The sequence below is a fragment of the Nycticebus coucang genome, chromosome 4, assembly GCF_027406575.1.
Source record: "Nycticebus coucang isolate mNycCou1 chromosome 4, mNycCou1.pri, whole genome shotgun sequence".
In the NCBI taxonomy this organism is placed as follows: Eukaryota; Metazoa; Chordata; class Mammalia; order Primates; family Lorisidae; genus Nycticebus; species Nycticebus coucang.
The window spans coordinates 42043967-42071963 of NC_069783.1; the positions used below are offsets into that span (position 1 = coordinate 42043967).

Here is a 27997-nt window from a genome sequence, read left to right on the forward strand (position 1 = left end):
ATGGAGACTCAGAGAAGTTAAATAACATACACATCATTACATACCTAATTAAGTAGTAGAAAATAGGTACCTATTTTAGGTCTTTCCAATTTTGGTTCAGTGCTCTTTCCAATTTTCCCTATATTAGTATTTCAAGGATTACTGCCTTTTTTAAAAAAGCAAGAGTGACTTTTGAATCTGCTTTTAATTAACTCCTTATATTGAAAGGTATATACATATAATTTACATGTTCAGCAACAAATTTAGCCTGTTTACTTGTAACCTGTATTTCAAGTCTGATGAAATGCCATGTGTATATAATGCTTTTTATAATGGAAATAATTTTTTGGAAAAGTTATTGCTTGTTACTAAGGTTTTGGAATTTGATTGAGTGACTGTTATGTGCAAGTATGGTATCACAGAAGATATGAGGGTGTATATCATATATGAATTTTGCTTTCCAGCAACTTAAAATGTAGTTGGGAAGACAGTACATGTAGGAAGTTAGTGCAGAAAGAAAGTTATTTGGCATTAGTAAAAGTAATGACACTATCTTTTATATATGCATGGTGCAGATGACAGCTTTGTCATTTCATAATTTATAATATATTGAATACATACTGTGTAGAAGGACCTGCATTAGGTATGTAACAGGGAAGCAAACAGACAACTGCCTATCCTGTTATCACTGAAAACCAAACATTTCGCTATTATTATTTTTTTTAAACTGGAAATTTTTGTGAATTTTTCCATTTCTCCTGGCAACCCCAATAGTATTCAAAATTCAGGCTACGGCTTCAAAAGGCAAAAAAATTCCCTGAAAATAGAAGGTAGTTACATTGTAGAAGTGACAATTGTCAGCACATTGCTAGCAGTGTAGAAGGTGGTACTGGCATGTGTGTGCCAGTTGGCTCTTTGGTTTAAGGAATATTCTAGAGACATCCAAAAGACATTGTCCTTTCCAGTTGCTTCTGTGTAGTGCTATAGTGTAAACAGTAACTCAACAAAATGCTTTTAGACCACAATACTTAACTCATTAAACATTTAAATATTTTCACAAAAGTTAAAAATGATATGAGGTCCAAAGAATGCACTTAGGGAATATTTATATTTTTTCCATATTCAAATATTTGAAACCTCTTCCAGAATCCAGATGCTTGCAATAAACTGACTTAAAAAGTGCTGTCGGGGCGGCACCTGTGGCTCAAAGGGGTAGGGCGCCAGCCCCATATGCTGGAGGTGGTGGGTTCAAACCCAGCCCCGGCCAAAAAAAAAAAAAAAAGTGCTGTCATGGGCGGCACCTGTGGCTCACAGGAGTAGGGTGCTGGCCCCATATGCCAGAGGTGGCGGGTTCAAACCCAGCCCTGGCCAAAAACTGCAAAAAAAAAAAAGTGCTGTCATGTGGACAGTTAAATTGTCATGTATGGTGACAATGGATGTTTTACACTTTTCTTATCCAGTAGAAATATGTGAGCTACATTTGTAATTAAATTTTTTAATTTTAATAGGCACATTAATAAAATGGAAAAGAAAGAGATGAAATTGATTTTAATGCAAAATATCTAAAACATCATTTCAATGTGGAGTCAATATAAAAAATTGAGATATTTTACATGTTTGTACTTTTTCTAATAATATATGTATTACTGAATGAAATGTGTACTTTACACTTACACCACTCTTACGGATGAGTCACATTTCAAGCACTCTTAAACAGCACAGTTCTGTGATTCCCAGTTCTCAGTCATTTTCTGAGCCATTTGGAGGCAAGAAAACCAGTGTGTCGTTGTAATGATGTCCAAATGCCCTGAGCCGGTACACACCGTACATCATTACTTCCATCTTTGGGAGAGTCAGTCCATTAAAGGTAATAGCCATATCCGAACAGCAGCCTTCTACTACTTGTTGAGGGTTATTAGACATATACTTTTGAATAAGATGTACCACTGGTTTTGTATTAAACACATCTTTTCCTTGGTTATCCTCTGCATTTTCTGCAAGAACTCCTGCCTGTTTCAGGCAGATTGCCAGCTGCTTATCTTCAGGTAACTTCCAAATCACACTTTGATCTGCACAGTTTTCAGAGTTATTGAGAAGTGTGTTAAGCCTTTTCATGGACTCTATACTTAAGACAATTCCTCCTTCCAAAGTCACATATTCAAGGTCTCCAGATACACTAGTGTGGCCCAGATAAAAGGGTTGTGATGCGTCCCTTGTAAACAAAAGGTACTTTAAATTTTCAACGACAGCAAACGTAGTGGGCAGTGCAAGAAAGAACCAGTTATAATTGTTGCCGTACTTTTCAAAGACATGTTTGTAAGTTTTCCTCATCTGTATCCACTTGTCATTTCTTTCTACTTGTACACTGAATAAATTATCATTTTTAGTACCATAGAGCTCTGCTTTGTCACAGTGTTTGGGCCAAGTCTCTTTCAGTATAGGCCAGAACATCTCATCCTGGGTTTCTCCCAGGATGATACAGAAAACACGGATACTTTTACCGAGCTCCATGAACGTCATTTCTGAAATGTTTAAGAAATCTTTTCTGTTAGGTGGGCGCAGGTGATGGTGCTCGTGGTCTCTAGTTTGACCTGCGTGTCGAACGTGAATTTGGCCAAACATAGTTATGAAAACCCAAGAAATGCTCCCAAGTAACATACCCTTTAAAAATAAGGCTCCACTAGCAGAAACCATCTCAAGGCGTTGAGCCCCCGAGCGCGGGTCCAGCGCAGCCGGGGATCGGGCGGCCGGCGCTGGCGTCGGCGCGGCGGGCTGGGCCGCTCTAGCTGCGGGAGGCCGCTTCTCGGTGGTGTCGAGAAGGGGGCGGGGCGGGGCGGGGCGGGGCCGGACGTGTCGCCCCCGCGCGTGGGACCCCGACTGTTGCAGGTTTACCTCAAGTCCTGGGGGTCTGAAGTACCACACCGGCAAGAGCGTTGAAAATGATCATGGATCGAGTCGCAGACGGCTCAAAAGTTAGCAGGACTTCAACACTCTGAAACTAATTTCAAATTGCTTTACCTCCTCGTTAGTGTTTTCAACGCCCGGTAGGCGTCGTTTATGTTAATTACCTTGGGTGGGTTTTTTTTTTTTTTTTTTCCTTTTCCATCCGGACCAGAGTGCCGTGGCATTGGCTTAGCTCACTGCAGCCTCCAACTCCTGGGTTCAAGCATCCTCCTGCCTCCGCCTGCGACGTAGCTAGGACAGCAGGCGCATGGCACCCCGTCAGTAAAGACAGAGTCTTGCTCTTCCTCAGGCTGGCCTCTTAACTCCTGACCTCAAGCGATCCTCCTCCCTCGGTCTCCCCAAGTGTTAGGATTACAGGTGTGAGCCTGTACGTCTGGCCTGGGTTCTTCTTCTTCCTTGTTGGTCATCCTGGGTAGTGTCATGGCATCTTAGCTCACAGCAACTTCAAACTCTTGGGTTCAAGTGATCCTCTTGCCTCAGCCTCCCAAGTAGCAGAGACTACAGGCTCAAGCCACAATGCCCAGCTATTTTTTAGAGACAGGGTCTTGCTGTGGCCCAGGCTGGTCTCGAACCTGTGAGCTCAGGCAATCCACCCACCTCAGCCTCCCAAGTGCTGGAATTACAGGTGTGAGCCACCACGTCTGGCCTAGGTTCTTTTGGCTTTTAAATTTTTACTGATACTCATTTTGGTATGTGTGTGTTCAATCAAATAATCTCCTCTATATTCTTTCCATCAGTCTATAAAAAACTACCCACAGTCTGGACTTAAACACATTACCTATGGAATTTGAGAGTAAACCCTCATACCATTGTGACTTTTTTTTAAGAGACAGGATCTTACTCTGTTACCCAGACTGGAGTGTGATCATAGCTCACTGTAGCCTCCAACTCCTGCCCTAAAGCAATGCTCCATCTCACTCTCCAAAGTAGCTGGATCTACAGGCGCACACCATGTCTGGTTAATTAATTAATTAATTTATTTATTTATTTATTTTTGCAGTTTTTGGTTGGGGCTGGGTTTGAACCCACCACCTCCAGCATATGGGGCGGGCACCCTACTCCTTTGAGCCACAGGCGCTGCCCATTTATTTTTAAATATTTTTGTTGAGATGGGATCTCACTGTGTTGCCCAGGCTGATATCAAACTCTTGGGCTGAAGTGATCTTCCTGCCTTGGCCACCTAAATGCTGGAATTGCAGGCCTGAGCTGCTGGGCCCAGCCTCTCTTTTTGGTCAACACATCAAATATGACATTTGAAGTCTTAGTTTTCCCTTAGATTTATTTTACTGTTCTTGATATGTATTTACCAGTCTCTCTAAGTTGTGATCCAATAAAAAGAAATTTTATCGAGTACTCCTGTGGAATATATTACATTCTATTAAAAATATCAAAACTTTGACATTTTGTTTGGTCAACTTTTAAATAAACAAAGAGCCTTAAATGTGCTAACTGTATATAATTCATGTTTAGTGAACTACTTTAAATATTCTTGAATTGAGGACATTGTGAGATTTTTAAGCTTCTTTCAAAAAGGGAAATGTGAATTTTTATAGTTTATATTTTTTCGCCTGACAGATGCAACAGCTTGAGAGACAAGTTATTGATGCTGAACGTCAAGCAGAAAAAGCTTTTCAACAGGTAGAGTATAATTTTAGTTAAAAATTTTCTGACTCTATCCATATAAAGATTGTTTTTGCCCATATAGCAGTTATCAGCCCACCTCTTATTTCTTATTTTGCCCGCTTGATCCATAGAGAAAATGGAGAATACAACTCTATTTTGCCCATTAACAAATTTTCAAAAGAAAAAAAGGCTTCCATTAGGAAGTTTTATCTTCACTTCTGAGAAAATCAAATATGACTTCTGTGGTAATCCTAACTATAATTGAGTTTTATATAGAAATGTTTGTAGCAGCTTTATAGTAATAAAAAGTTGGAAATATTAGCAATGCTATATTATAAAGGAATGAATAAGTGAACTACATCAACTCCATGAAATATTAAATAACCATTAAAATAATTGTTACCAAGGATATATATTAATATGTAAAGATTCTTAGAGTTGGCAGCTCTGTTCGCAGCCCCACGCCCCAGCCAGCTAGCGTCCCCCGCGCCTCTTGACCCAGTAGATCTCACCAAAATGCCATCTCAGATGGAGCACGCCTTGGAAACCATGATGTTCACCTTTCACAAATTTGCTGGGGATAAAGGCTACTTAACGAAGGAGGACCTCAGAGTGCTGAAGGAGAAGGAGTTCCCAGGATTTTTGGAAAATCAAAAAGACCCTCTGGCCTTAGACAAAATAATGAAGGACCTGGACCAGTGCCGAGATGGCAAAGTGGGCTTCCAGAGCTTCTTTTCCCTAATTGCGGGCCTCACCATTGCGTGCAATGACTATTTTGTAGTACACGTGAAGCAGAAGGGAAAGAAGTAGGCAGAACCGAGCAATTACTCTGCCCTGAAAAGTGTTCTCTCAAAGGATTGCTTCAAACATCTGCCCCACAACTTCTGTCTACATAAGGATTTCATGAGTAGATCAGGATCCTTAGAATATATACAAATAAAATCCAACTCCCATTTGTCAAGCAGAGAAGAAAAAGTTAAATGCCAAATGAGCTTTTGTTTTTTACATTGTTCGCATCCGCTTGCCCTCAATAAACATAATCCTTTCTTTAGTTCCAAATGAAAAAAAAAAAGAAAAAAGAGATTCTTAGAGTTATATTAGGAAAATTCAAAGCTAAGAGTTAAAAAAAGGAGGAGAGGAAGTACCTCAAAATTTTAACAAAAATTTAAAATGCATTGTGGAATGATATTTTTCCCTTATATTTTTATACTTTACAATTTTGTATACTACTTTTATTTTTTTCAGTGATGTTTTGTTAAATCACTTAACCTTTTCTGGGCCTTGCCAGCAGTAATATGAATGATTTGGATGGGCCCCTCCCAGACTTAAAGTTTATCTAATGGTCCTAAATCCATAGCTACTCATTTTATGAAAAGATCTCTATCATTTTCAGTTGAATCAATGAGTTCTGGTGTCCTGCAGCACTATATGGTAAATATAGTTAACTGTCTTTTTTGTTTGTTTGTTTTTCTTTATTCAATCATAACTGTGTACATTGATGCATCTGTGGGGTACAGTGTATTGATTTAGTTAACTGTCTTTTATTGTATATTTTCAAAAAGCTAGAAGATTGGAAAAAAGGCTTAAATACAAAATTATTTCTTCTAAGAAGTATATATAAAATTTTACATACTTCCTCTAGATTTGTCATTTTTCCTCTCTTGAGTACTAACACATCTTGTTTTCAATTGAAAGACTGAATTTTACATAGGAGATTGTTTGAATGGCCTAGCAAATTTCTAAACAAGCTCAATCTAACTTGATGTTTGATTTTCTTTAATTATATTTGAGAAGAAAATCTTAAAACTTTATTAGGTAAAACTTCAACCACATAACAAGAGTAGAGAAAATAATATAATGAGCTCCTATCACCAAATTCAATAATTAGTCAACTCATAGCTCGTTTATACCTCCACTCACTTTTTCCCTTTACCCACCTCCACACTGGATTATTTTGAAGTAAATCCTAGACATTGTCTAATTTCATACATGAAGATTTCAGCAACTAATCTAAAAGTAAAGACTTTTAAAAATCATAACCACAGTACCATCATCACACCCCAAAATCACCGATAATTCTTGAATACCTCAAAGATCTAGTCAGTATTCAGATTTTCCCAAATATCTCATAATTGCTTCTGAGTTCTGTTTTTTAATTTTTGAATTAAGGTGAAAATTACATAACAAAATCAGCCTTTTTTTTTTGCAGTTTTTGGCCGGGGCCGGGTTTGAACCTGCCACCTCTGGTATATGGGGCCAGCGCCCTACTCCTTTGAGCCACAGGCGCCTCCAAAAATTAGCCATTTTAAAGTGAACAATTCAGTGTTGTGTACCCTCCACCTTGATCTATTTCCTAAATCTTTCCATCACCTCAAAAGAAAACCTTATGCCCATTAAGCGTTTATTTCCGTTTCCCTGTCTGTCCCAGTGGATTGACCTTTTCTGGATAGTTCATATAAATGGGTTCGTGCAATATGTGATCTATTGTGTCTGGATTTCTTCATTCAGCAGAACATTTTCAGTGTCCATCCAAGGTTATGTGTGTGTGTATACATACACACATATATGCATCACAATTTGCTTATCTATTCATCTATTCATGGGCATTTGGGTTGTTTCCACATTTATTGTAACTAGTACTGATATGAACATATGTGTTTGTGTATTTGTGTACCTGTTTTTAATTATTTTATTTATATACCACTTTTTTGGGGGGGGGGGTTGGCCAGGGCTGGGTTTGAACCCGCCACCTCTGGCATATGGAACCTGTGCCCTACTCCTTGAGCCACAGGCACCGCCCTTTTTTTTTTTTTTTTTTTTGTAGAGACAGGGTCTCACTGTACCGCCCTTGGGTAGAGTGCCATGGCGTCATACAGCTCACAGCAACCTCTAACTCTTGGGCTTACGCGATTCTCTTGCCTCAGCCTCCCGAGCAGCTGCAACTACAGGCGCCCGCCACAATGCCCGGTTATTTTTTTGTTGCAGTTTGGCTGGGGCTGGGTTTGAACCTGCCACCCTCGGCATATGGGGCCGGCACCCTACTCACTGAGCCACAGGCGCCGCCCTTTTTTGTTGTTTTTAATAGTTGTTTTGTTCAAATAAGGACCTAAGCTAGATTGACGCTTTTCTTTTGATTCCTAAACTCTTTTAATCTATAGGGTCCTTTTCCTTTTTATTCTTTTTTCTTTTAATTTATTTGTTTAAAAAATTGGGTTTATTAATCTTCTAAAGCTTTCCACGTTTTGAATTTGCTGATTGAATACCTATGGTGTTACTTAACACATTCCTCTACCTCTTTATTTCCTGTAAAATATAATTAGATCTAAAAACTTTATTTTTTTTCCTTTTCTATCTTTTTTCTTCCTATTTCTCTCTTTTTTTTTTCAAGACTATTTCTTGGGTGATGCTGTATATATACTTCCATCAGGGGGCATATAATGTCTAGTTATCTTTTTTGTGATATTAGCATTTACTGATGATCTCGCTTAGATTATTTCATCATGGAGGTTATTGCTTTTTAAAAAATAGACTTCAGGGCGGCGCCTGTGGCTCAAAGGGGTAGGGCACCCGTCCCATATGCCGAAGGTGGCGGGTTCAAACCCAGCCCCGGCCAAAAAAAAAATAAAAATAAAAAATAGACTTCAATATTTAGAATAGTTTAGATTTACAGCAAAATCAAGCAGAAAATATGGAGTTCTCCTATAACCTCTTCCCTGCCACAGACATACTCAAGCTTCCTCACCATCAGCATCCCATACTAGGGTAATACATTTGTTACCACTGAAGAATCAACATTGACACATTGTCATCACTCAAAGTCCTGTTTGTTAGTGTTCCCTCTTGGTCTTTTATATTATATAGATTTTGACAAATGTATAATGATAAGTTTCCTCCACTGTAGTATCATATAGAATATTCTCACTATCTTTTTTTTTTTTTTTTTAGAGACAGAGTCTCACTTTATTGCCCTCGCTAGAAAGGGCATCACAGCTCACAGCAACCTCTGACTCTTGGGCTTAAGCAATTCTCTTGCCTCAGCCTCCCGAATAGCTGGGATTATAGGTGCCCTCCACAAGGCCCAGCTATTTTTTGTTGCAGTTTGGCTGCGGCTGGGTTCGAACCCACCACCCTTGGTACCTCGGTATATGGGGCCGGTGTCCTACTCACTGAGCCACAGGTGCTGCCCTATTCTCACTGCCTTAAAAATCTCCTGTGCTCCACCTATTCATCCTTCCCGATCTTTAAGGTCCTAGAAACCACTGATATTTTAATGTCTTCATAGTTTTGACTTTTGAATGTTATATAGTTAAGATTAGATAGTGTGTAGCCTTTTCAGATTGGCCTTTTTTTTTACTTACTAATATGTAGTAAGCTTTCTCGATGATTTTTTTGTGATTTGATAGCTCATTTCTTGTCAGTGCTAACTAAAATTCCGCTGTATGAATGTACCATAGTTTATTTATGGTGATTACTTTTTTAAAAACTTTTTTGAAATCAGTATATAACATACATAACAGTGAATGCACTAAACTTGAGTATCTAAGTATACTCCCATGTAACTAACACTAGATCAAGATACAGAACATTTTATTTCCCCCAAAGAATCTCTTCTCCCCAGTCAGTACCCCACTTCCACCAAGGATAACAAATATTCTCACATTCATCATTTATTTATTTATTTTTTTTAGAGACAAGAGTCTCACTTTGTCATCCTTGGTAGAGTGCCATGGCGTCACAGTTCACAGCAACCTCAAACTCTTGGGCTTAAGTGATTCTCTTGCCTCAGCCTCCCACGTAGCTGGGACTACAGGCGCCCTCCACAATGCCTGGCTATTTTTAGAGATGGGGGTCTCACTCTTGCTCAGGCTGGTCTCGAACCTGTGAGCTCAGGAAATCCACTTGCCTCAGCCTTCCAGAGTGCTAAGATTACAGGCGCGAGCCACCGCACCAAGCCCACATTTATCATTTAGATTAGTTTGGATTTTCTTGATGTTCATAGTATGTACTTTCTGGTGTTCTGACTTCTTTTGCTCAACATGAAATTCATCCACATTGATGGTTATGTATCAGTAGTTGGTTCATTTTAAAATTGTTGAGTAGTATTTTATGTGAATATGCCTCAGTTCTTATCTGTTCACCTGTTGATGGGCATATGGTTCGTTTTCAATTTGTGATGTCCATGTATTTATCTTTTGGTGGATATGTGTTCTTACTTCTCTTTGGGGTACACCTAGGAGAAGAATTGCTGGGTGGTAGGTTGGCAAATATTTTCTTTAGCAGATATTGCCAGTTTCCCCAAGTGAATGTATTAGGTTGCACTTTTATCAGTAGTGTATGAGAACTGCTTCATCTCCTTGTCAACACTTGGCATTGTTGTTCTTTTTAATGTTGGTAAGTTAATGTTGAAGAGAATGTTAATCCAAATTCTCCTCATTGGCTTAACAGATATATGTACACACAGAAATACCATTTTCACAGTTTGAATTTATCTTGATCAGAACTTGTCTTTTGACATTTAATGGAGATCCTTGTCTAGAAAAAGGAACGGGATTTTCTTATTGTGAAATGCCCAGTGAGTATCAAGGTAGCAGAAGATGAATGCAGGACATCACATAATAGAAAGCCAATCCAAGACCACTGTAGAAGTTGTCAAGAAAATTGTAGGCAAGACGCATTTCAAGATTAATTCTCGGCTCTTCTCTAGGCTCCCTAGAGTACAGTTATTTCAATTGGTAACAGTGGTGTTCTAAACATGTCGAATTAAATACAGGGTTTGAGGTAAGCAGTTAATTTTTTCCCCTTTTCTTTCTTTTCTTCTTTTCCTCCTTTATTTCTCCCCCTCCCTCCTCTTTTCTTTCTCTCTTTTTTTTTTTGTGTGTGTGGGAGGGGTGAAGACGAGAGAGGGATAAGGGACCGACAGTTGGCAAGGTGTAAAGTTTGTATAGTCAAAGAAAAATAAAGATGGATTAATGTTTCTCTGCACTGGGAACAGACTTAAAATTTTAGCTTTAAATCTGAAATCTATCACTTATTTGGCTGCAAAAGTTTCTTAGTTTCTTTGAGTGTCACTTTTACCACTTGTGAAAAAGAGCTTATATTTGCAGAGCTGATAACCTCTGTATTTGCAGAGGCTTGTCATAGTCGTAGTGAGTTAAGAACACGAGCTCTGGAGCCGGACTGCCTGGGTTCAAGAACTGCCTTCATCTCTTACCGCCTGTTTGACATGGACCTTACCTTCCTGTCTGTAAAACATAGTACAGTTACATAGGATTTTGAGGAAATTAAGTAGGTTGCTGTGAGCAAAGTGCTTGGAACATTTCCTGGCACATAGAAGTGCTATGTAAGTTTTACCTATTGTGAAGATTGAAGCTGATTTAAGTAAAATGCCTGGCCTGCAGTCAGCCTTTAATAAATGATGGTGGTGAAAGGACTGTTAGTGATGGTTGGGATCTATGCTGTGCCTGTTTTAATACGTGTTAGCTGATTGTATCACTTAGTGATTTCCCTATTTATACTTATAAAAGGGTAATAAGACCCTTTTATGTCATTCTCTGCTGCTTTAGACCAGATGCCTTTGTCTTTCTCTGTAGGGTGTGTTCCTGCTCAGCCCTTCACCTGCAGCACACGTCTGCCAGTTTGTCTGCCTCTCTGTCTTTAATGTCTCCTCCTCATCTTTTCCTTTCTAACTGTAGACTTTCCTTCAGGTGCCTCTCTTTACCCTGTACCCATGGCTGTCTCTGTATGTCTCTGTCTGTTCTTCCCTGTCTAGTCCTTCCCTTCCTTTCTCTATCCCTATCTAGATCATAGGAAAAAGAAAGAAATTGAGAATGGTTTTGTGTTGCCTGAATTTAACATTCTTAATTCATATATGTGGCAAATATGTTTTTGAAAATTAAATTAAATGAATTTTTTTTTTTTTTTTTGAGATAGAGTCTCACTTTCTTGCCCCCGGTAGAGTGCCAGGGTGTCATAACCCATGGCAACCTCAAACTCTTGGGCTTAAGCAATTCTCTTGTCTCAGTCTTCCGAATAGCTGGGACTACAGGCACCCACTACAGCACCTGGCTTATTTTTGGTGCAGCCGTCATTGTTGTTTAGTTGGCCCAGGCTAGATTTCAACCCGCCAGCTTGGGTGTATGTGGCTGGTGTCCTACCCACTGAGCTACAGGTGCCGCCAAATTAAGTATACTTCATTTGTGATTTTTTTTTTTTTTTTTGAGACAGCTTCTCACTCTGTTGCTCAGACTAGAGTGCCACAGCATCAGCATAGCTCACAGCAACCTCAAAGTCCTGGGTTTAAGCCATCCTCCTTTCTCAGCCTCCAAAGTAGCTGGGACAATAGGCACCTGTCACAATCACAAAACCCTGCTTATTTTTTCTATTTTTAGTAGAGATGGTGTCTTGCTTTTGCTCAGGCTGGTCTCAAACTCCTGAGCTCAAGGGTTCCTCCCACCTCGGCTTCTCAAAGTGCTAGGATTACAGGTGTGAGCAACAGCACCTGGTCTTTATTTATGATTTTCAATTAATTTTTTCCCTGATTCAATGGATCGTAAAAGGTCCAATGGGAAGTCTTTAAAAAAGAAATCCTGTTCCCAGTGCAAGGGATGGCAGCTTGTTCCCATCAGGGCCTGACTACTGGGCTTGATAAGTTTAACAGGGATAACTTTTTCTTATATGAAGTTGTCCTTTGAGGATATCAAGTATAAAGTTATTTAATGCCATGTGCCACATATTTAAGCAAAAAAAATTCATGATTGGTGGGCAGTGCCTGTGGCTCAAAGGAGTAGGGCAGAAGCCCCGTATGCCGGAGGTGGCGGGTTCAAACCTAGCCCTGGCAAAAAACTGCAAAAAAACCCCACCAAAATTCATGATTGGTTATTTTAAACAAATTGCCTTAAATCAAAACAAAACTAAAAGAGAGAATTGCAAACCTCCCTTTGTTATGGTATAGGAGAACTCCATATTTTCTGCTTCCTATAAATATTTCATAATGAATCTAAAAATTGACAGAAAATATAAACTGTGCAGATGAATTCTCATATATCGATGATGTCACTTATTTTGGCTTTTACAAGTCTTGAGTGTTATTAACTTAAAGTAAATGAATCCTTTACTATCTTTAACAACTTTCAACAGGTAGGACCCTGGCCTACCTGTTGTTTTATGTTGCTAAAATTCAGATAGTCTTTATTTTTATTTATTTATTTATTTATTTATTTATTTGTGGTTTTTGGCCAGGGCTGGGTTTGAACCCGCCACCTCTGGCATATGGGACTGGCGCCCTACTCCTTGAGCCACAAGCGCCATCCCCAAAATTCAGATAGTCTTTTCTCATTGAACCATATCCTAAAGATGTGAAAAAGCTGTATTAATATTAACCAAAAAGGGATGTTTCACCCCAAAAAGCAAAGATTAAAATCATCCTTTATAGTGAAAGCATATAGAATAAAATTAACAAATGAGTTGGCTTGGTGCTCACACCTGTAATCCCAGCACTTTGGAAGGCCAAAGTAGAGGAGTACTTGAGCTCAAGAGTTTGAGACCAGCCTATAGTGAGACCTTGTCTCTACAATAAAACAAAAATATTAGCCAGGTGCAGTGGTATGTGCTTGTAGTCCAAGCTATTAAAGAGGCTACGCCCAGGAGTTTGAGGCTACAATGAGCTGCACTCCAGCCTGGGTGACAAAGTGTCTAAAAAAATAATAATAAACATTAAAAAAAAATAAGGCACATAGGATGGTGTCCAGAAGAAGTCAGGTACTAACTTCCAGCTGTCCTCTTGCACTGGGGTTGCGCAGAGATGTGTTTAATCCTCCCATCAATATGTGATAATATGTATGATGTATTGCTGGCCAAGGAAACTCACCCAAGCCTTGGTGTCCAGGATTTTTATTGAAGGTCAGTCGCGTAGGCCTGGAGTACCCATGTGACTGATCTAGTTGCTCAGTCTCCAGTCAATATGATACAGCATGGCACAGGGACTGAGGTGAACAGAACAGGAATTCACCATAAATCAGGCTGTTAGCATAAACTGTCTAACGTGGCCCAAGTACTCAGGTATACTAAGGCAGTGTTTTTTGTTTGTTTGAGACAGAGTCTTACTTTGCTGCCCTCCATAGAGTGCTGTGGCGTCACAGCTCATAGCAACCTCAAACTCCTGGGCTTAAGTGATTCTCTTGCCTCAGCCTCCCAAGTAGCTGGGACTACAGGCACCCTCCACAATGCCCAGCTATTTTTTTATTGTGGGGAAATGGCTGAAGTGGGTGTGCTGAGGTGGGTGGATGCAACTAGAGTTCTAGAAGTAAAGGAGAAAAGCAGCCTAAAAACACAAAGCCTTCCACACCAGAGGGTTTCCATATGTAGATAATCATGAAAGTTTATTTATCAGTCAATTTGAATTCATAGGTGTTTGTTACTGGGCAGTCTTTGAGTAATTAAAATTCTTTTTTTTTTTTTTTTTGTTTTTGAAGCTTTTATTTTATTTTCATAATTAAACACTGTGGCCCCAAGAGAAAAGTGTTTTTTTAGCGTAGCAAGTCAATGTATGAACAAGCGTGGTACTTCAGCTAGAGATCTGCAGCTGATAAGGACAAGGATTCTTAACAGTGAGTTTTTACCTCTGCTCCTTTCTGCTTATATACCTGCTGGAAGTAGGTTCAATTTTGCAGACTTCTATTTGGCATTTCAGCCACGTCTTTCTGTACTCTCCCAAATGTCAGTTGTTCTCTTTGTAAAACTTACAATGGATTTTTTACTGGCACACAAGTGTAGAGTCAACCTTTTTGCTTTTTTCTCTGATCTCTATCAGCAAAATGAGGTTTGGAATTGGATGGGGTCATGGCAGAATCAAATTCCCTTAATTCAGATTCTAATGCAGTGTTCCATCTAGTCGAAAGGTCTTCTGCTCTCCTGACATTTATACCTTCCACATGAGATGTAGCTGAGAAGGAAGTGTTAGTCTCAGGTTTTACACACCAGTCGGAACTCTGTCTGGCAGGGTTGGCCATGTTACCTTCCCTTCTACCGTCATAGATTTTTAGTTGTAATATATGAGTTGGAAGTTGTAATTATTATTATTTTTTCAATGTCAAATAAGTGAATTTTAATCATCATCAAAGTGGGCTCTTATTCAAATCAAGTAGCAGGAAATGCGAGACTTCTTGGAACGTCCTCCCTTGACAGTCAGGTGGAAGCTTTGGTCTTTACATTCCAAAAGTGAGATTGTCAGAAATAGGCCTTTTCAACAGCTCCAAATTCGGAAGGAAAAACATCTGGACTATCTCCAGAAGAGGCTCCGTGACACACAAACTTGTTGAGAAGTGGTGACTCATCTTTGCAATTTCATTTTCTAACAGAGTCTCACTCTGTCGTCCCTGGTAGAGTGCTGTGGTGTCACAGCTCACAGCAACTTGCAACTCTTGGGCTCAAGTGATTCTCTTGCATCAGTCTCCCAAGTAGCTGGGACTACAGGTGCCTGCCACAAAGCCCGGCTATTTTTAGAGACAGGGTCTCACTCTCAATTTCATATTTTTATTTGAGGGTAGATTTTCCCAATATTGGCTCCAATAGAATTAAAATTCTTACATGGTTCAGGTTAAATGAATGGAAAAAGACCTGGGTTATTTCTGTGTGCTTGTTGTAAGACGTTTTAAAAGACTACTCGATGTTTCTGTGGACCTCGTAGCTTCTCTGTAGACCTCTTATTCATACTAATCACCACCAAAGATGGGTGAATCCTATGGGACTTAGTCTTAACCAATTGGTAAGCAAGTTGCCTGTAAATACTTTGGGATCTCTTTCCCTAAGAGATTCAGCCACTTTTGCTGATATTTTTCTTGTTTATCTAAAAGTAGTGGTGGGGCTGGAAAGCCCAGGCATGGCTGCTTGTGAGCCTGTGGTGTGGCTCTGTGGGACCAGGAACTTAAAGGTAGCCACAATGGCTGAAAATGGTGATAATGAAAAAATGGCTGCTCTGGAGGCTGAAATCTGTCACTGAATTGAGGTTAAACCATTTTGCAACAGACTTTAATGTAATTGTGGAAGCACTGAGCAAATACAATGTAGAACTCATGGAAATCAGTGCAGGTAAAATTAACATCAGAGGATCTCCAAGCAAAACCCTCCCTGAAATGAGTGATGAACATAAAAATGATGTAAAAATCATTTCTGTCTATATTAAAGGTGTCCCCTTGATGACATAGAAGAATGGTTAGAAGATAAAGGTCAAGTACTAAATATTCAGATGAGAAGAACAGTGCAGAAAGGATTTAAGGGATCAGTGTTTGGTGTGTTTGATAGCATTGAATCTGCTATAAAGTTTGTAGAGACCCCTGGCCAGAAGTACAAAGACACAGTCCTGCTATTATTTTTCAAGGGTGATTACTTTGTTAAAAAACAAAAAAAAAAGTGAAGAAAGAAAACAAAGTGGAAGCTACATTCAAGCCTAAATAAGAGCAAGAAAAAATACAAAAGTTAGAAGACGCTGAAACAAAATCTCTGGAAGAAAAGAATGGATGTGTGCTAAAATTTTTGGGTGACTTAGATGATAGACTTGTAGATTTGCACATCCTTTTCTCAAGTCATGGTGAAATAAAATGGATAGACTTTGTCAGAGGTGCAACAGAGGGATTATTATGTTTAAGGAAAAAGCCAAGGAAGCATTGGGTAAAGCTAAAGATGCAAATAATGGTAACCTGTATACAATTAAGGAACAAAGAAGTGACTTGGAAAGTACTGGAAGGAAAGGTGGAAAAAGCAGCATTGAAAAAAATCATAGAAGAATCTCTAAATGATTGGAAGTCCAAAAGGTCACAGATTTAAAGGAAAAGGAAAGGGTAAGAAAGCTGCTCAGTCTGGGTCTGCTAAATGAAAAGTACAGTCTCAGTGCAAGAAAACTAAATTTGACAGTGATGATGAGTGTGATGAAAATGGTGCAACTAGACCTGTTAAAAAAGCAAGAGAAGAAAACAGACAAAGAAGAACTGGCACCAAAACAACTAACAGAAAATAGAGAATGGTGCTGGAGACTAGTGGTTTAGTGAGCAGTTTTTTTATTCATTTATATTAGGTTTTAAACTGCCTTTGTTTTGGGAAGATTTTAAAATGAAAATCAAATTCCGTCCACTTCAGTGTTTAACCTGTAAGAAGGGAAAAGTTTTTTGTTCTTTAACTTGTCTTTTTTTTTGTTGTTCAAATGAGGATTATTTTTTGGAATGTGTTGTTTGTGTTATTTCAGATGACTCAAATTATCAAAAGGAATATTCTTCCACTAAAATGCCTTTGTAATATGGAATGTGCTAGTACAAACTAATGCATATATATTATATAAAAAGAAAAAAAATAAAAGTAGTGGTGGAATTAAAAAGTTTCAAATGGCAAAGATGCATCTGAGGAGCTCTGTAGCATTCATTCAGAAGACAAACATTTTTTCAAGGTAGAAGAATAGTTCTAAATTATAGTTTTACAGAACTATCGACCCCTCTTGAGTAATAACAGGATGATTTTATGTCACAACCCCATGTCTATAGCAGTGTTTTCTAACCTTTTTTATGGCACACTTGAACCTACAGTTAAACTTCTGTGGCACACTTGACTTACGTTGACCAAAACAAAAGAGTAAAAAAAAGAACATTCTAGGTGGCGCCTGTGGCTCAGTGAGTAGGGCACCCGCCCCATATACTGAGGGTGGCGGGTTCAAACCTGGCCTCAGCCAAACTGTAACAACAATAACAACAACAACAAAAAGCCCTCACTGACTGTACTCTTCATGTATGTCTAGACTCTCATACTTTTTTTTTTTTTACTACACCATTTAAGGTTTAAGGTTCTTTTTTCCCCCTTTTCACTGTGTATGTATTTCTTTTCCTTCTTAGTTCATTTCCGCCCCCCAACCAAAATATGTTGTTTTACCAGGTTACCCAGTCTGAATCTTATCTTACCATTCACCTTCTTTACTTTATATTCCTACTGTGTTTAAAATAAGAGAAAATGAGTGTTGGAAACTTTCTGTTTCTATACTTTTATAAACACTTAGCATATTTTTGTGGATATAGTAAACAACTATGTTATTAGTTTCTATGATAGCAATATTCTGAGTACTTCAGGGGTAGCACCACATGGCAAGATAATCTCCAGAGTTTATAATTATTAAATACATTATACTTTTGGCTTTTTAATATTTTACTTTTATGGTAACTTTTAGGAACCAATATAGTGTTAAAGAAAAATTCTGTGTTTAATACTATGATAAATTAAACACATGTACAATTTTAATATTTTATACTCTAAATTTAGGTACAAGTTATGGAAGAAAAATTAAAAGCAGCCAATATTCAAACCAGTGAATCAGAGACAAGGTTATATAAAAAGTGTCAAGATCTGGAATCTCTAATACAAGAAAAAGATGACATCATTCAAAACTTGGAGCTGCAGCTTGAAGAACAGGTTAGAAAGAATTTGGTCGGGCGGCGCCTGTGGCTCAGTCGGTAAGGCGCCGGCCCCATATACCGAGGGTGGCGGGTTCAAACCCGGTCCCGGCCAACCTGCAACCAAAAAATAGCCGGGCGTTGTGGCGGGCGGGCGCCTGTGGTCCCAGCTGCTCGAGAGGCTGAGGCAGGAGAATCGCTTAAGCCCAGGAGTTGGAGGTTGCTGTGAGCTGTGTGATGCCACGGCACTCTACCGAGGGCCATAGAGTGAGACTCTGTCTCTACAAAAAAAAAAAAAAAGAAAGAATTTGGTCATTAAGAAAGTTCTAAATGAGTGTACTAATTCATACATAAGCACAAAAATTAAAAAGAGAAAGTCTAATTGTCTAAATTTGGGAGAGAAATCTTACTCTGTCAACCCAAAGATTACATCACATTTATTGGTGAAAGCTGCAAGCAAATTGACATTCACTTTAAATTGGGGGTAATTCCAAGGCAAGAATCAACACGTTTCTGGTGTGATAGTGCTCCTTAACATCCACACTTTCACATATAATATTTATTGTTGGAAACATTTGGCTATCAGCAGCTACATATTGTTAAATATATATGTTTGACACCAATCTTTCTTAGAAATGGGTACACTGGTTTAGAAACACTGCACTTTCAAATACTACACTTTTATTGAAAATACTACACTTTTGGGGCAACGCCTGTGGCTCAAGGAGTAGGGCCCCAGTCCCATATGCCGGAGGTGGCAGGTTCAAACCCAGCCCCAGCCAAAAACCACAAAAAAAAAAAGAAAAAAAGAAAGAAAATACTACATTTTTATTGAAATAAGTGTAGTATTTAGTTTATTTTAAAATTTATTAGGAAAAAAATTGTCTTAGAATCATTTACTTAAATGGTCATTTAAGATCATTTAAATATGACCACCAGGAAATCGTATTGTTAAATATGTTCAATTGTTGTTTATTTTCAGCAGTGCTTTTCTATTTCTTGGGAATCAATGTTTCTTTAGGTCAGTGGTTTTCAGCCTCCTACTACCTCTAGGCCCCACCTGCTGTGATTTTTATGATAGTCACATTCTCAGTAGTTTGTGACTATAACCAGATTTCTAGGTTGGTGAATGTGAGCTATAGTTTCTAAATGTTTTTTTTTTTTTGCAGTTTTTGGCTGGGGCTGGGTTTGAACCCTCCACCTCCAGCATATGGGGCCGGCACCCTACCCCTTGGAGCCACAGGCGCTGCCCCTAAATGATTATTTTTTCTGGATCTTTGAAAACTAGCTCTTGAGGAAGGGAAAAGTCCCTAAGGAGATTATTATTCTCCTCTCTCTAACTTGGTTGACCCCTGTGATACTGTTCTAAATCCATTTCCAGAGAAGGTTTATTTTATTGATAGATTCAGAGGATTGACTTTTTGTGTATAATCTTTCAGGGAAAGAGAATAGCAGTTGCTAAAACTTTCAGTACTTGCAATGGTTTACTATTGCATCTGCTGGATAATCTTTTTCTTTTTTAAAATTTATTTGGTAATTTGAGGATAAATGTACTAACTTGGAAACAAGAGATTTGCCTTGTATATTTATAATGTAACTTTTCCAGACCACTGAGTTTATGTTTCAATTAAACAAACTGCTAATGTTATTTCAGAAACAAATAAGAATACAAGAAGCTAAAATAATAGAAGAGAAAGCAGCTAAGATCAAAGAATGGGTAACAGTTAAGTTAAACGAGGTATTTGTTGCTATATTATTTTCCTTTTCTCTACCTTTTACTTCTTTTAAATTGATTCATCAGAATATATGACTATTCTGGCTGGTCCAGAAGGTAGTGAGTTATCTCACTTGATTGCTCATAGTCAGTTATAGATTGAACTCCTTGTTCTAATCTTTCCCCACTTCTCACTATTGCACTTGTCTAGTCTTAAAAATATATATATATGGCTATTCTGAAGGAAGCAAAAAAATATGATTGGTTGGTGGTGGTGCTGCTGTCTCTTGGTAAAATTGGGATAGGTAGCTTTCATTTTAATATCTAGTGTATTTCTAAAATTAAACGTATCAGTAGACTTATGATTACCGTTATAAATAACCTCATTCTGACTAGTTAACTTTAGTTCTAATTAGTTTTAAATAATTAGAGAACAAATGTGAATATCTTACAAATGTATTTAGTGTCTGAGAAGCGTACATTCATTTATTTTATATGACAGTTAATGCTGAAATATTTTGGTTTAAAATAATTTTATAGGCAAAAGCATGGGGGTGAAAACATTTAAAACTCTTAGTTATGGGAAAAATAAATATTAATGCCATACTTATCTAGTTTGATAGCTGGTGCTGAAAAGTAAATTGATACACATATTTGCTTATTATTTCTTTTGTATTTTGCTTACATAGAGAGTAACTAGATATTAACATTTTCTAAATCTTATAATTAGAACATTCTGAAAATGTTATCTCTATAGAAAAGAATACCACTTTATTCTTTTAGCTGGAATTGGAGAATCAGAATCTTCGTTTGATCAACCAAAACCACATTGAAGAGATAAGAACAATACAGTCAAAACTACAAGGTACAAATACTTTGAGATAGCTTGCTTGGATATATTCAGCTATTTAAGATTTTACAGTTTCTTTTTTCTTTTGTGTGTGTGTGTGTTTGGCGTTTCAACGATGCAATTATAAACATCATACAAGAGGTTATGGTCATGAAGTGAAGTAGAATTTCTTTTTTTTTGCACTTTTTGGCCGGGGCTGAGTTTGAACCCACAACCTCTGGCATATAGGGCCGGCACCCTACTCCTTTGAGCCACAGGCACTGCCCAATAGAAATTCTTAAACAAACCAGAACTCTTGCACCCAAGTGAATGTTGGAAGGCAAAACGAGATAGGATTGATGATGTACAGGTGTTCCAAGGTGATCACTACATAGGTTAGAAAAACATGAGCAGATACTAATTTTGCCTTTCCCTACTCTTGAAGGCCTTCCATTTATCTGCTTTTTAGACCCATACTACGTCCTGGGACTTAGTACTTGCTAGAAGTACTGTATGTTGACATTAAACCAAGAGATCAGCAACCATGGGCAGTGGGTTCCAACCAGGGGTGGGGAACCTGTGGCCTTGGGGCCTTTTGATCAAATTCACATTTTTTGGAACAAATCCCATTTGAGGTGTTGTACTTGGGGATCTGGAGGGGCACATGTGGCCTTGAGGCCACCTTACCACACCAGATAGTAAGTTAAAAGTTTTTATATTAGAGAGGCATATTGAACTAGATTAGATGTACTAAGCTCATTCTCAAAAGCTTGTTGTTTTCTCTGATATTCTTAGCTGCTTTTCTAGTCTTCATTGGCAGCCTCTTAGGTCTTATAGACTAAGAGGTATTAATCCTTAGAAACTAGGCTTGGACTTAGAAGAACAGATATAATGTAGTACCTGTACTGTTACAAATATATGCATAAATGTAGTTATTACAGTATTACTGCAGAGATGATCAACATAAAAATATTAAAAGATACAGCTAAAGGAACATACTGTGTACTCAACTCAGTTATCCATTGCTATGTAAGTTAACCTTTTGGTGTTAACACCTTTTGGTGTTTTCCTAGAGTTAAAAATAGAATTTCCTTAGAAATTTTTCTTTGGGGGATTACCATGCCTTTAGATAGTATAAGCAGCAATGTTCAAAGTCCTATAGATGAATTAAACCCGTGATTAGGTGCTAACCAAATAATCATTCCACTAGCTATCTAAATTCTTTTTCCCCTACTCCACCCCCTTTTATTTCTTCTAAAGAAGTGACTAAGGCTCTTTATATTGTGTCACCATAGACCAAGCCACTCTGTTTTCTTCTCATTACTGATAACTGAGATAAGAAAAAATCATTACCATGATAATGTGCTATTTGCCCCAATGATGGTCCAGATTTCCTTTGGTTGTTTTAACAACCAGGACTTCAGTCCCTTTTTCCTCACAGTTAGTGCCAGAGCACGCCCATTTTACCAATGCCTAACTGGTATTTATCAATCCTTGACTTTGCAAGAAGCTATAATTTTTTTAATTATTTGTAATCTGTTTTTTGTTTGTTTTGGTTTTGAACTAACTACTCTTAAAGGGATTAGGTATTTTTCTCTTGCAGTTAAAAAACATTTTGAACATTCAAGATATATAAAGCAGATTTTATTTATTTTTATTTGTTATTAGTTTTTGAGACAGGGTCTTACTTTGTCACTTAAGCTGGACCAAATGCGCTCATAGCTCACTGAAGCCCTTAACTTCTGAGCTCAAGAGATCTTCCTGCCTCAGCCTCCTGAGTAGCCGGGAACACTTGTGTATGCCATGATGCCCAACTAATTTTTTAATATTTAATAGAGGTGGTGTCTCAATATGTTGCCCATGCTGTTCTTGAAGTCCTGCCTCAAGGAATCTGTTTGCCCTGGCCTTCCAAAAAGTGCTGAGATTACAGGCATGAGCCACTGGGCCGTCCCATATTTTAAATATAGGCATATGATGCTCATCATTGAAGGTTCCATGTTATTATATGTAAATAAAGATGAACTTCAGATTTTTTCTGGTATAGAGTGATTTGTCCAAATTTTTAATATGCTTTGGTTCTGTGTTTAACAAACTGCTATAAAAAATTCAATTCTTAATTTTGATTAATGACGTTACAGAAGTTCAAGGAAAGAAGACATCCATTGTCTCTACACTAAAGCTTTCAGAGGGCCAGCGCCTGAGCAGTTTAACCTTTGGATGCTTTTTATCTCGAGCAAGGAGTCCTCCTCAGGTTGTGAAAGCTGAGGACATGAGCAAGATTTCATCTAAAGAAGCTGAGTTCACTGAAGGAAAAGACATAGAAGGTATTTATGGATTATCGGAGTTCACTTTGCCATTTTTTTCAAAGAGACAAATCATTTGCTAAAATTAATCCAAATATAGCTTATTTTTTTTCCTGACTACTTGGTGTTTTATGAGAATATTTATAAAATGCAATACAGCATTTAACTTAGTGTATCTAATTATTTTGTGTTTTCTGAGAGTCTTCACCAGTAATCTATAGAAGAAACTAATTTTCCCTTCATATTTATTTATTTAAAAATTTCAGGCTAAGCACAGTGGCTCACAGCTTTAATCCTAGGACTTTGGGAGGCTTAGGTGGGAGGTACACTTGAGCCAGGAATTTGAGACCAGCCTGGGCAACACATCCCCTCTATAAAAAATAGAAAAATTAGTCCAGTGTGGTGGCACTGGAGCCTAGGAATTTGAGGTCACAATGAGCTATAATGACGCCACTGCACTTTAGTCCTGGTGACAGAGTGAGACCTTGCCTCAAAAAGAATTTTTTATTTAATTAATTTGGTTTATTTATTTATTTATTTATTTATTTATTTATTTATGTCTTAGTCTGTCACCCAAGCTGGTACAGTGGCACCATCATACCTCACTGCAACCTTAAACACCTGGGCTGGAGTAATCCTCCTGCCTCAGCCTCCCGAGTAGCTGGGACTATAGGCACCCACCATCACACCCAGCTAATTTTTCTATTTTTTGTAGAGATGGGCTTTCATTATGTTGCCCAGGCTGGTCTCAAACTCCTGGCCTCAAGCAATCCTCCCACTTTGGCCTCCCAAGATTCTGGGATTACAGGTGTGAGTGACCACAACTAGCCAATTTTCCTTAGTTAATGCTTTTTCCTATAGTAGGTGGAAGTGATATTTAAAATTGAAAAGCAAGGTGCAGCAGCCCATACGTGTAGTTCCAGCTACTCATGGGGCTGACTCAGGAGGATCGCTTGAACCCAGGAGTTTGAGGACAGCCTGAGCAATATGGCAAGACTCCATCTCTCTTTTTTTTTTTTTGTAGAGACAGTCTCACTGTACCGCCCTCGGGTAGAGTGCCGTGGCGTCACATGGCTCACAGCAACCTCTAACTCTTGGGCTTACACGATTCTCTTGCCTCAGTCTCCCAAGCAGCTGGGACTATAGGTGCCCGCCACAATGCCCGGCTATTTTTTTTTTGTGGCAGTTTGGCCAGGGCTGGGTTTGAACCCGCCACCCTCAACATATGGGGCCGGCGCCCTACTCACTGAGCCACAGGCACCGCCCAAGACTCCATCTCTTAAATAAATTAAAGTTAAGTGTTTACATTTCTATCTACAAGATACTATATATACTTGGGTTAGTTGAGTTTCAGATTACAACTATGAATTTCCTATTCATTATTTATTTAAAATATAAAAAATTACCTAATATTAAACAGGAAATTAAATATGGCATAGCAGACTTATAAAGAAAACCCTACAGGATACTTGAGTAGTTGCTTTGATTTCCCCTTTATTGCTTTACAGGGAAAATGTTTACCTAGGCATTTGAACCCTGGTCCTATGTACAGATTTCTACGCTTCTTCTTTTAGTCTTAAAGCCCTTCTAAATCTTGTTTTTATTGTATATCTATTGTCTTTGCCATCTCTAGTGAATCTCTTTTGTTGACTTTTCCCAAATATTATAGAAAGGCTTCTTCTTCATTTTCAGTTCCTTTTCCTTCCTCCAAAGGAGAAAAATTATAACCCTAAAAAGCTATGTCTCTCTAGCCTCTATACTTGGTTATGAAATTCTAGAAACCATGTAATGTTTTTCCAATCAGAAGGCTCCTTTGCTCCATGTTTTCATGCCATTACTTGCATTTTCTTTTCTTTTTTGAGAAGCCATTTTAATTTCCTTCCCCCTTTCCAACAGTCAGTTGAGTACAACTGAGGTTGCCCGCATTTAAAGCTCTTGCTCAGGGCGGCGCCTGTGGCTCACTGAGTAGGGCGCTGGCCCCATATGCCGAGGGTGGTGGGTTCAAACCCAGCCCCAGCCAAACTGCAACAAAAAAATAGCTGGGTGTTGTGGCGGGTGCCTGTAGTCCCAGCTACTCGGGAGGCTGAGGCAAGAGAATTGCTTAAGCCCAGGAGCTGGAGGTTGCTGTGAGCTGTGTGATGCCACGGCACTCTACCGAGGGCCATAAAGTGAGACTCTGTCTCTACAAAAAAAAAAAAAAGCTCTTGCTCACTTGCAAATTTAACAAACTGCCTGACTGCAAATTCTAGAGTTTATTTGTTCAGCCTCTAGTTCCTTAATTATGACATACCTGTGTATGGTTTCAATGTTTTCAAAGTTTCTTTTTTACCCCTTAAAGTTTTGAAATCATTTATGAAACTATTATTCTATTACAAATAAAAATAAGCAAAAAAATAAATAAATAAAAATAAGTCATACCTAAAATCTTCTTTTTTTTAAAATAATTTTCTGCTGGTTATTATTATTATTTTTTTTTTTTGCAGTTTTTTGACTGGTGCCAGTTTTGATCCTGCCACCTCCAGTACGTGGGGCCGGTGCCTTACTCCTTGAGCCTCAGGCACCACCCAGCTTCTTTTTTTCTGTGTAACAGAATCTCCCTCTGTGTTGACCAGGCTAGAATGCAGTTGTGCCAGCCTAGCTCACAGTAAACTCAAACTTCTGGGCTCAAGCAGTCCTCCTACCTCAGCCTCCTAAGTTGTTGAGACTACAGGCACACACCTAATTTTTCTAATTTTAATAGAGGGGGGAGTCTCTCTCTTGCCCAAATTGGTCTCCAACTCCGAGTTCAAGAGATCCTCCCACTAGAGTCAGGAGTACAGGTGTGAGCCATTGCTCCCTGCCCTAAAAACATTTTTAAAGAATGTTATTATAAAAAACATACTTTGTAGTTACGATTAAACCAAAAGTAGAATAAGGAAAGCTTTTCTCTGTTTATGCTCTCTTCATGATTTTGCATATTTCATGTATTAAAGCTTGGGTGCAAAGTTTGTTTTAAACTATAGCTTTGTATTTATAATGCTTAAATCTACTTTATGATAGTTTTGCAATTTTGTTGAGGGCTGGGCATGGTGGCTCATGCCTGTAATCCTGACACTGGGAGGCCAAAGTGGTTCCAGACCAGCCTGAAGAAGAGCAAGACTCCATCTCTAGAAATAGCCAGGTGTTGTGGTGGGTGCCTGTAGTCCCAGCTGCTCAGGAGACTGAGGCAAGAGAATGACTTGATCCGAAGACTTTAAGGTTGCTGTGAGCTATGACACCACAACACTCTACCTAGGGTGGCAAAGTGAGACTCTGTCTCCAAAAAAATAAAAAGAAAGAAAGAAATTTTGTTGAAAGAAGCTTGTCATTTTCTTTCCTTCTAAAATAGAATTAATGATGTTCATTTTTATTCATTCATTCATTCAGTTATTTTTATTTGAGACAGAGTCTTATTATGTCACTCTGGGTATAGTGCCGTGGCTTCACAGCTCACAGCAACCTCAAACTCTTGGGCTGAAGCAATTCTCTTGCCTCAGCCTCCCAAGTAGCTGGGACTATAGGTGCCCACCACAACACCAGGCTATTTTTTTGTTATAGTTGTTATTGTAGTTTAGCAGGCCCGGGCCCGGCCCAGTGTATGTGGCCGGCGCCTAACCACTGTGCTAAATTATCTTTATTAATATGAAATTGCTAGTTTCAACAGTGTAGCTAAATGCACAGAAAGATTATTAAAGACAACATGCTGATGTAATCTATCCTTTTCTAGAAATGGAAATTACAGAAAAGTCTGTTGATAACCAAGTTCTAGAAAACAACAGAGGCCAGAGAACATTGCATCAAACTTCTTGTGGCCCAGAACAGAATCGGAAAACAAGAACAAGCTTTGGAACAGATGGCGGCATATCCCAGAATTCTGGGGCTCCAGTGAGTGACTGGAGTTCTGATGAGGAAGATGGGAGCAAAGGAAGACCCAAGTCCAGATGCACATCTACCCTTTCCAGCCACACATCAGAGGAAGGAGTCCAGTGCAGCAGGATGGGGAGCGAGACGTATCTCACCGCATCTGACGACAGCAGTTCCATATTCGAAGAAGAGACATTTGGCATAAAGAGACCAGAACACAAGAAGCTATATTCTTGGCAACAAGAGGCACAATGGAAAGCTCAGAATAGTTCTCTTGGAAAGGGAAATTCTGAATCAAGTAAAAAGGAGCAAGATAGTTTCTCAGATGAACTGAATAAAAAATTTCAGTCTCAGAGATTGGATTATTCATCTTCGTCGAGTGAGGCCAACACCCCCAGCCCTATTTTGACCCCAGCTTTAGCTCCAAAACATCCTAACTCACTCCCTGGAAGAGGAACACAATTAGTGCCTTCATCAAACTTGCCACCCCCAAAGTTAAGGATTCCTAATGTTTTCAGTATAAGCGGAGCGCTGGCCAAAAGGCACCTCAGCCAGCCACAGTTAAGTTCCGACAGGATGTTTGGTACAAACAGAAACGCGATAAGCATGATACGACCACTGAGACCTCAGGAAACCGATCTGGATCTAGTGGATGGTGACAGTACAGAAATTTTAGAGAACATGGACACGAGTTGTGATGATGGATTATTTTCCTATGACTCTCTGGAATCTCCATATTCAGATGACCAGGAAATCTGTGAGTCGGCAAAGAAGGCGGCGCGTAGCAAACCTCCAACTCCTCCCCTGCACCGTTTTCCTTCTTGGGTAATTTTATTGCTGTGTGCAACACAGGCACAGTAGATTTTTCTCAACACTCATTTTCAGGTTTTACTCTACTTCTTTTCCTGTTCCATTTCAAATCCAGCGTTGTTCTGCCATTTCTTAATTTTCAGAATATAATTTCTTCTTCTCTTCCCCCACTGAGTTCTGAATCAGTTGAGAAATAAGACATTGGTAAAACAGATGGAAGATCAGAATATTACCTGTTTACTGATAAAACTGTTTTTAGGGAGTTAGTGGGTAAATGAGCTTTCTAATTCTGAACTTCGGGGTAGCTAGATTTATTCCTCCAGTCCCTGGCAGCACTGGACCGCAGGCTTCCTTTAGTGAGGCCATGCCCCTCTGAAACTTAAAACCTGGAAAAACAAAACAGATACTTGTTTCCTGCCGTAGCTACTTCTCAAGAGGGGAAGGTTCTGGTCTCCACATGCCAGTTTCT

The 27997-nt window shown here is 38.8% G+C and overlaps 3 protein-coding genes and 1 pseudogene across 3 annotated transcripts in view; 3 read left to right on the forward strand and 1 right to left on the reverse strand.

Moving 5' to 3' along the window:
• PLEKHH2 (pleckstrin homology, MyTH4 and FERM domain containing H2) overlaps positions 1 to 27997 on the forward strand; it is a 128593-nt gene that overhangs the window by 25289 nt on the left and 75307 nt on the right. The window contains exons 3-8 of the mRNA XM_053588894.1: positions 4519 to 4581; positions 17860 to 18009; positions 19645 to 19728; positions 20488 to 20569; positions 22672 to 22857; positions 26582 to 27543. Of these exons, the coding sequence (XP_053444869.1) occupies positions 4519 to 4581; positions 17860 to 18009; positions 19645 to 19728; positions 20488 to 20569; positions 22672 to 22857; positions 26582 to 27543 (1527 nt within the window). The remainder of the gene's footprint in view (positions 1 to 4518; positions 4582 to 17859; positions 18010 to 19644; positions 19729 to 20487; positions 20570 to 22671; positions 22858 to 26581; positions 27544 to 27997) is intronic.
• On the reverse strand, positions 1509 to 2888 carry C1GALT1C1L (C1GALT1 specific chaperone 1 like). The gene has a single exon (XM_053588896.1). The coding sequence runs from the start codon at positions 2671 to 2673 to the stop codon at positions 1720 to 1722; it is 954 nt and encodes a 317-aa protein (XP_053444871.1). The 5' UTR covers positions 2674 to 2888; the 3' UTR covers positions 1509 to 1719.
• On the forward strand, positions 5014 to 5376 carry LOC128584053 (protein S100-A10-like). Its single transcript, XM_053588897.1, has one exon. The coding sequence runs from the start codon at positions 5083 to 5085 to the stop codon at positions 5374 to 5376; it is 294 nt and encodes a 97-aa protein (XP_053444872.1). The 5' UTR covers positions 5014 to 5082.
• Positions 15503 to 16596, forward strand: LOC128584051 (lupus La protein-like; annotated as a pseudogene).

Coding starts and splice junctions, on each gene's coding strand:
- C1GALT1C1L (XM_053588896.1), bottom strand. CDS start 2,673: ATGGTTTCTGCTAGTGGAGCCTTATTTTTAAAGGGTATGTTACTTGGG.
- LOC128584053 (XM_053588897.1), top strand. CDS start 5,083: ATGCCATCTCAGATGGAGCACGCCTTGGAAACCATGATGTTCACCTTT.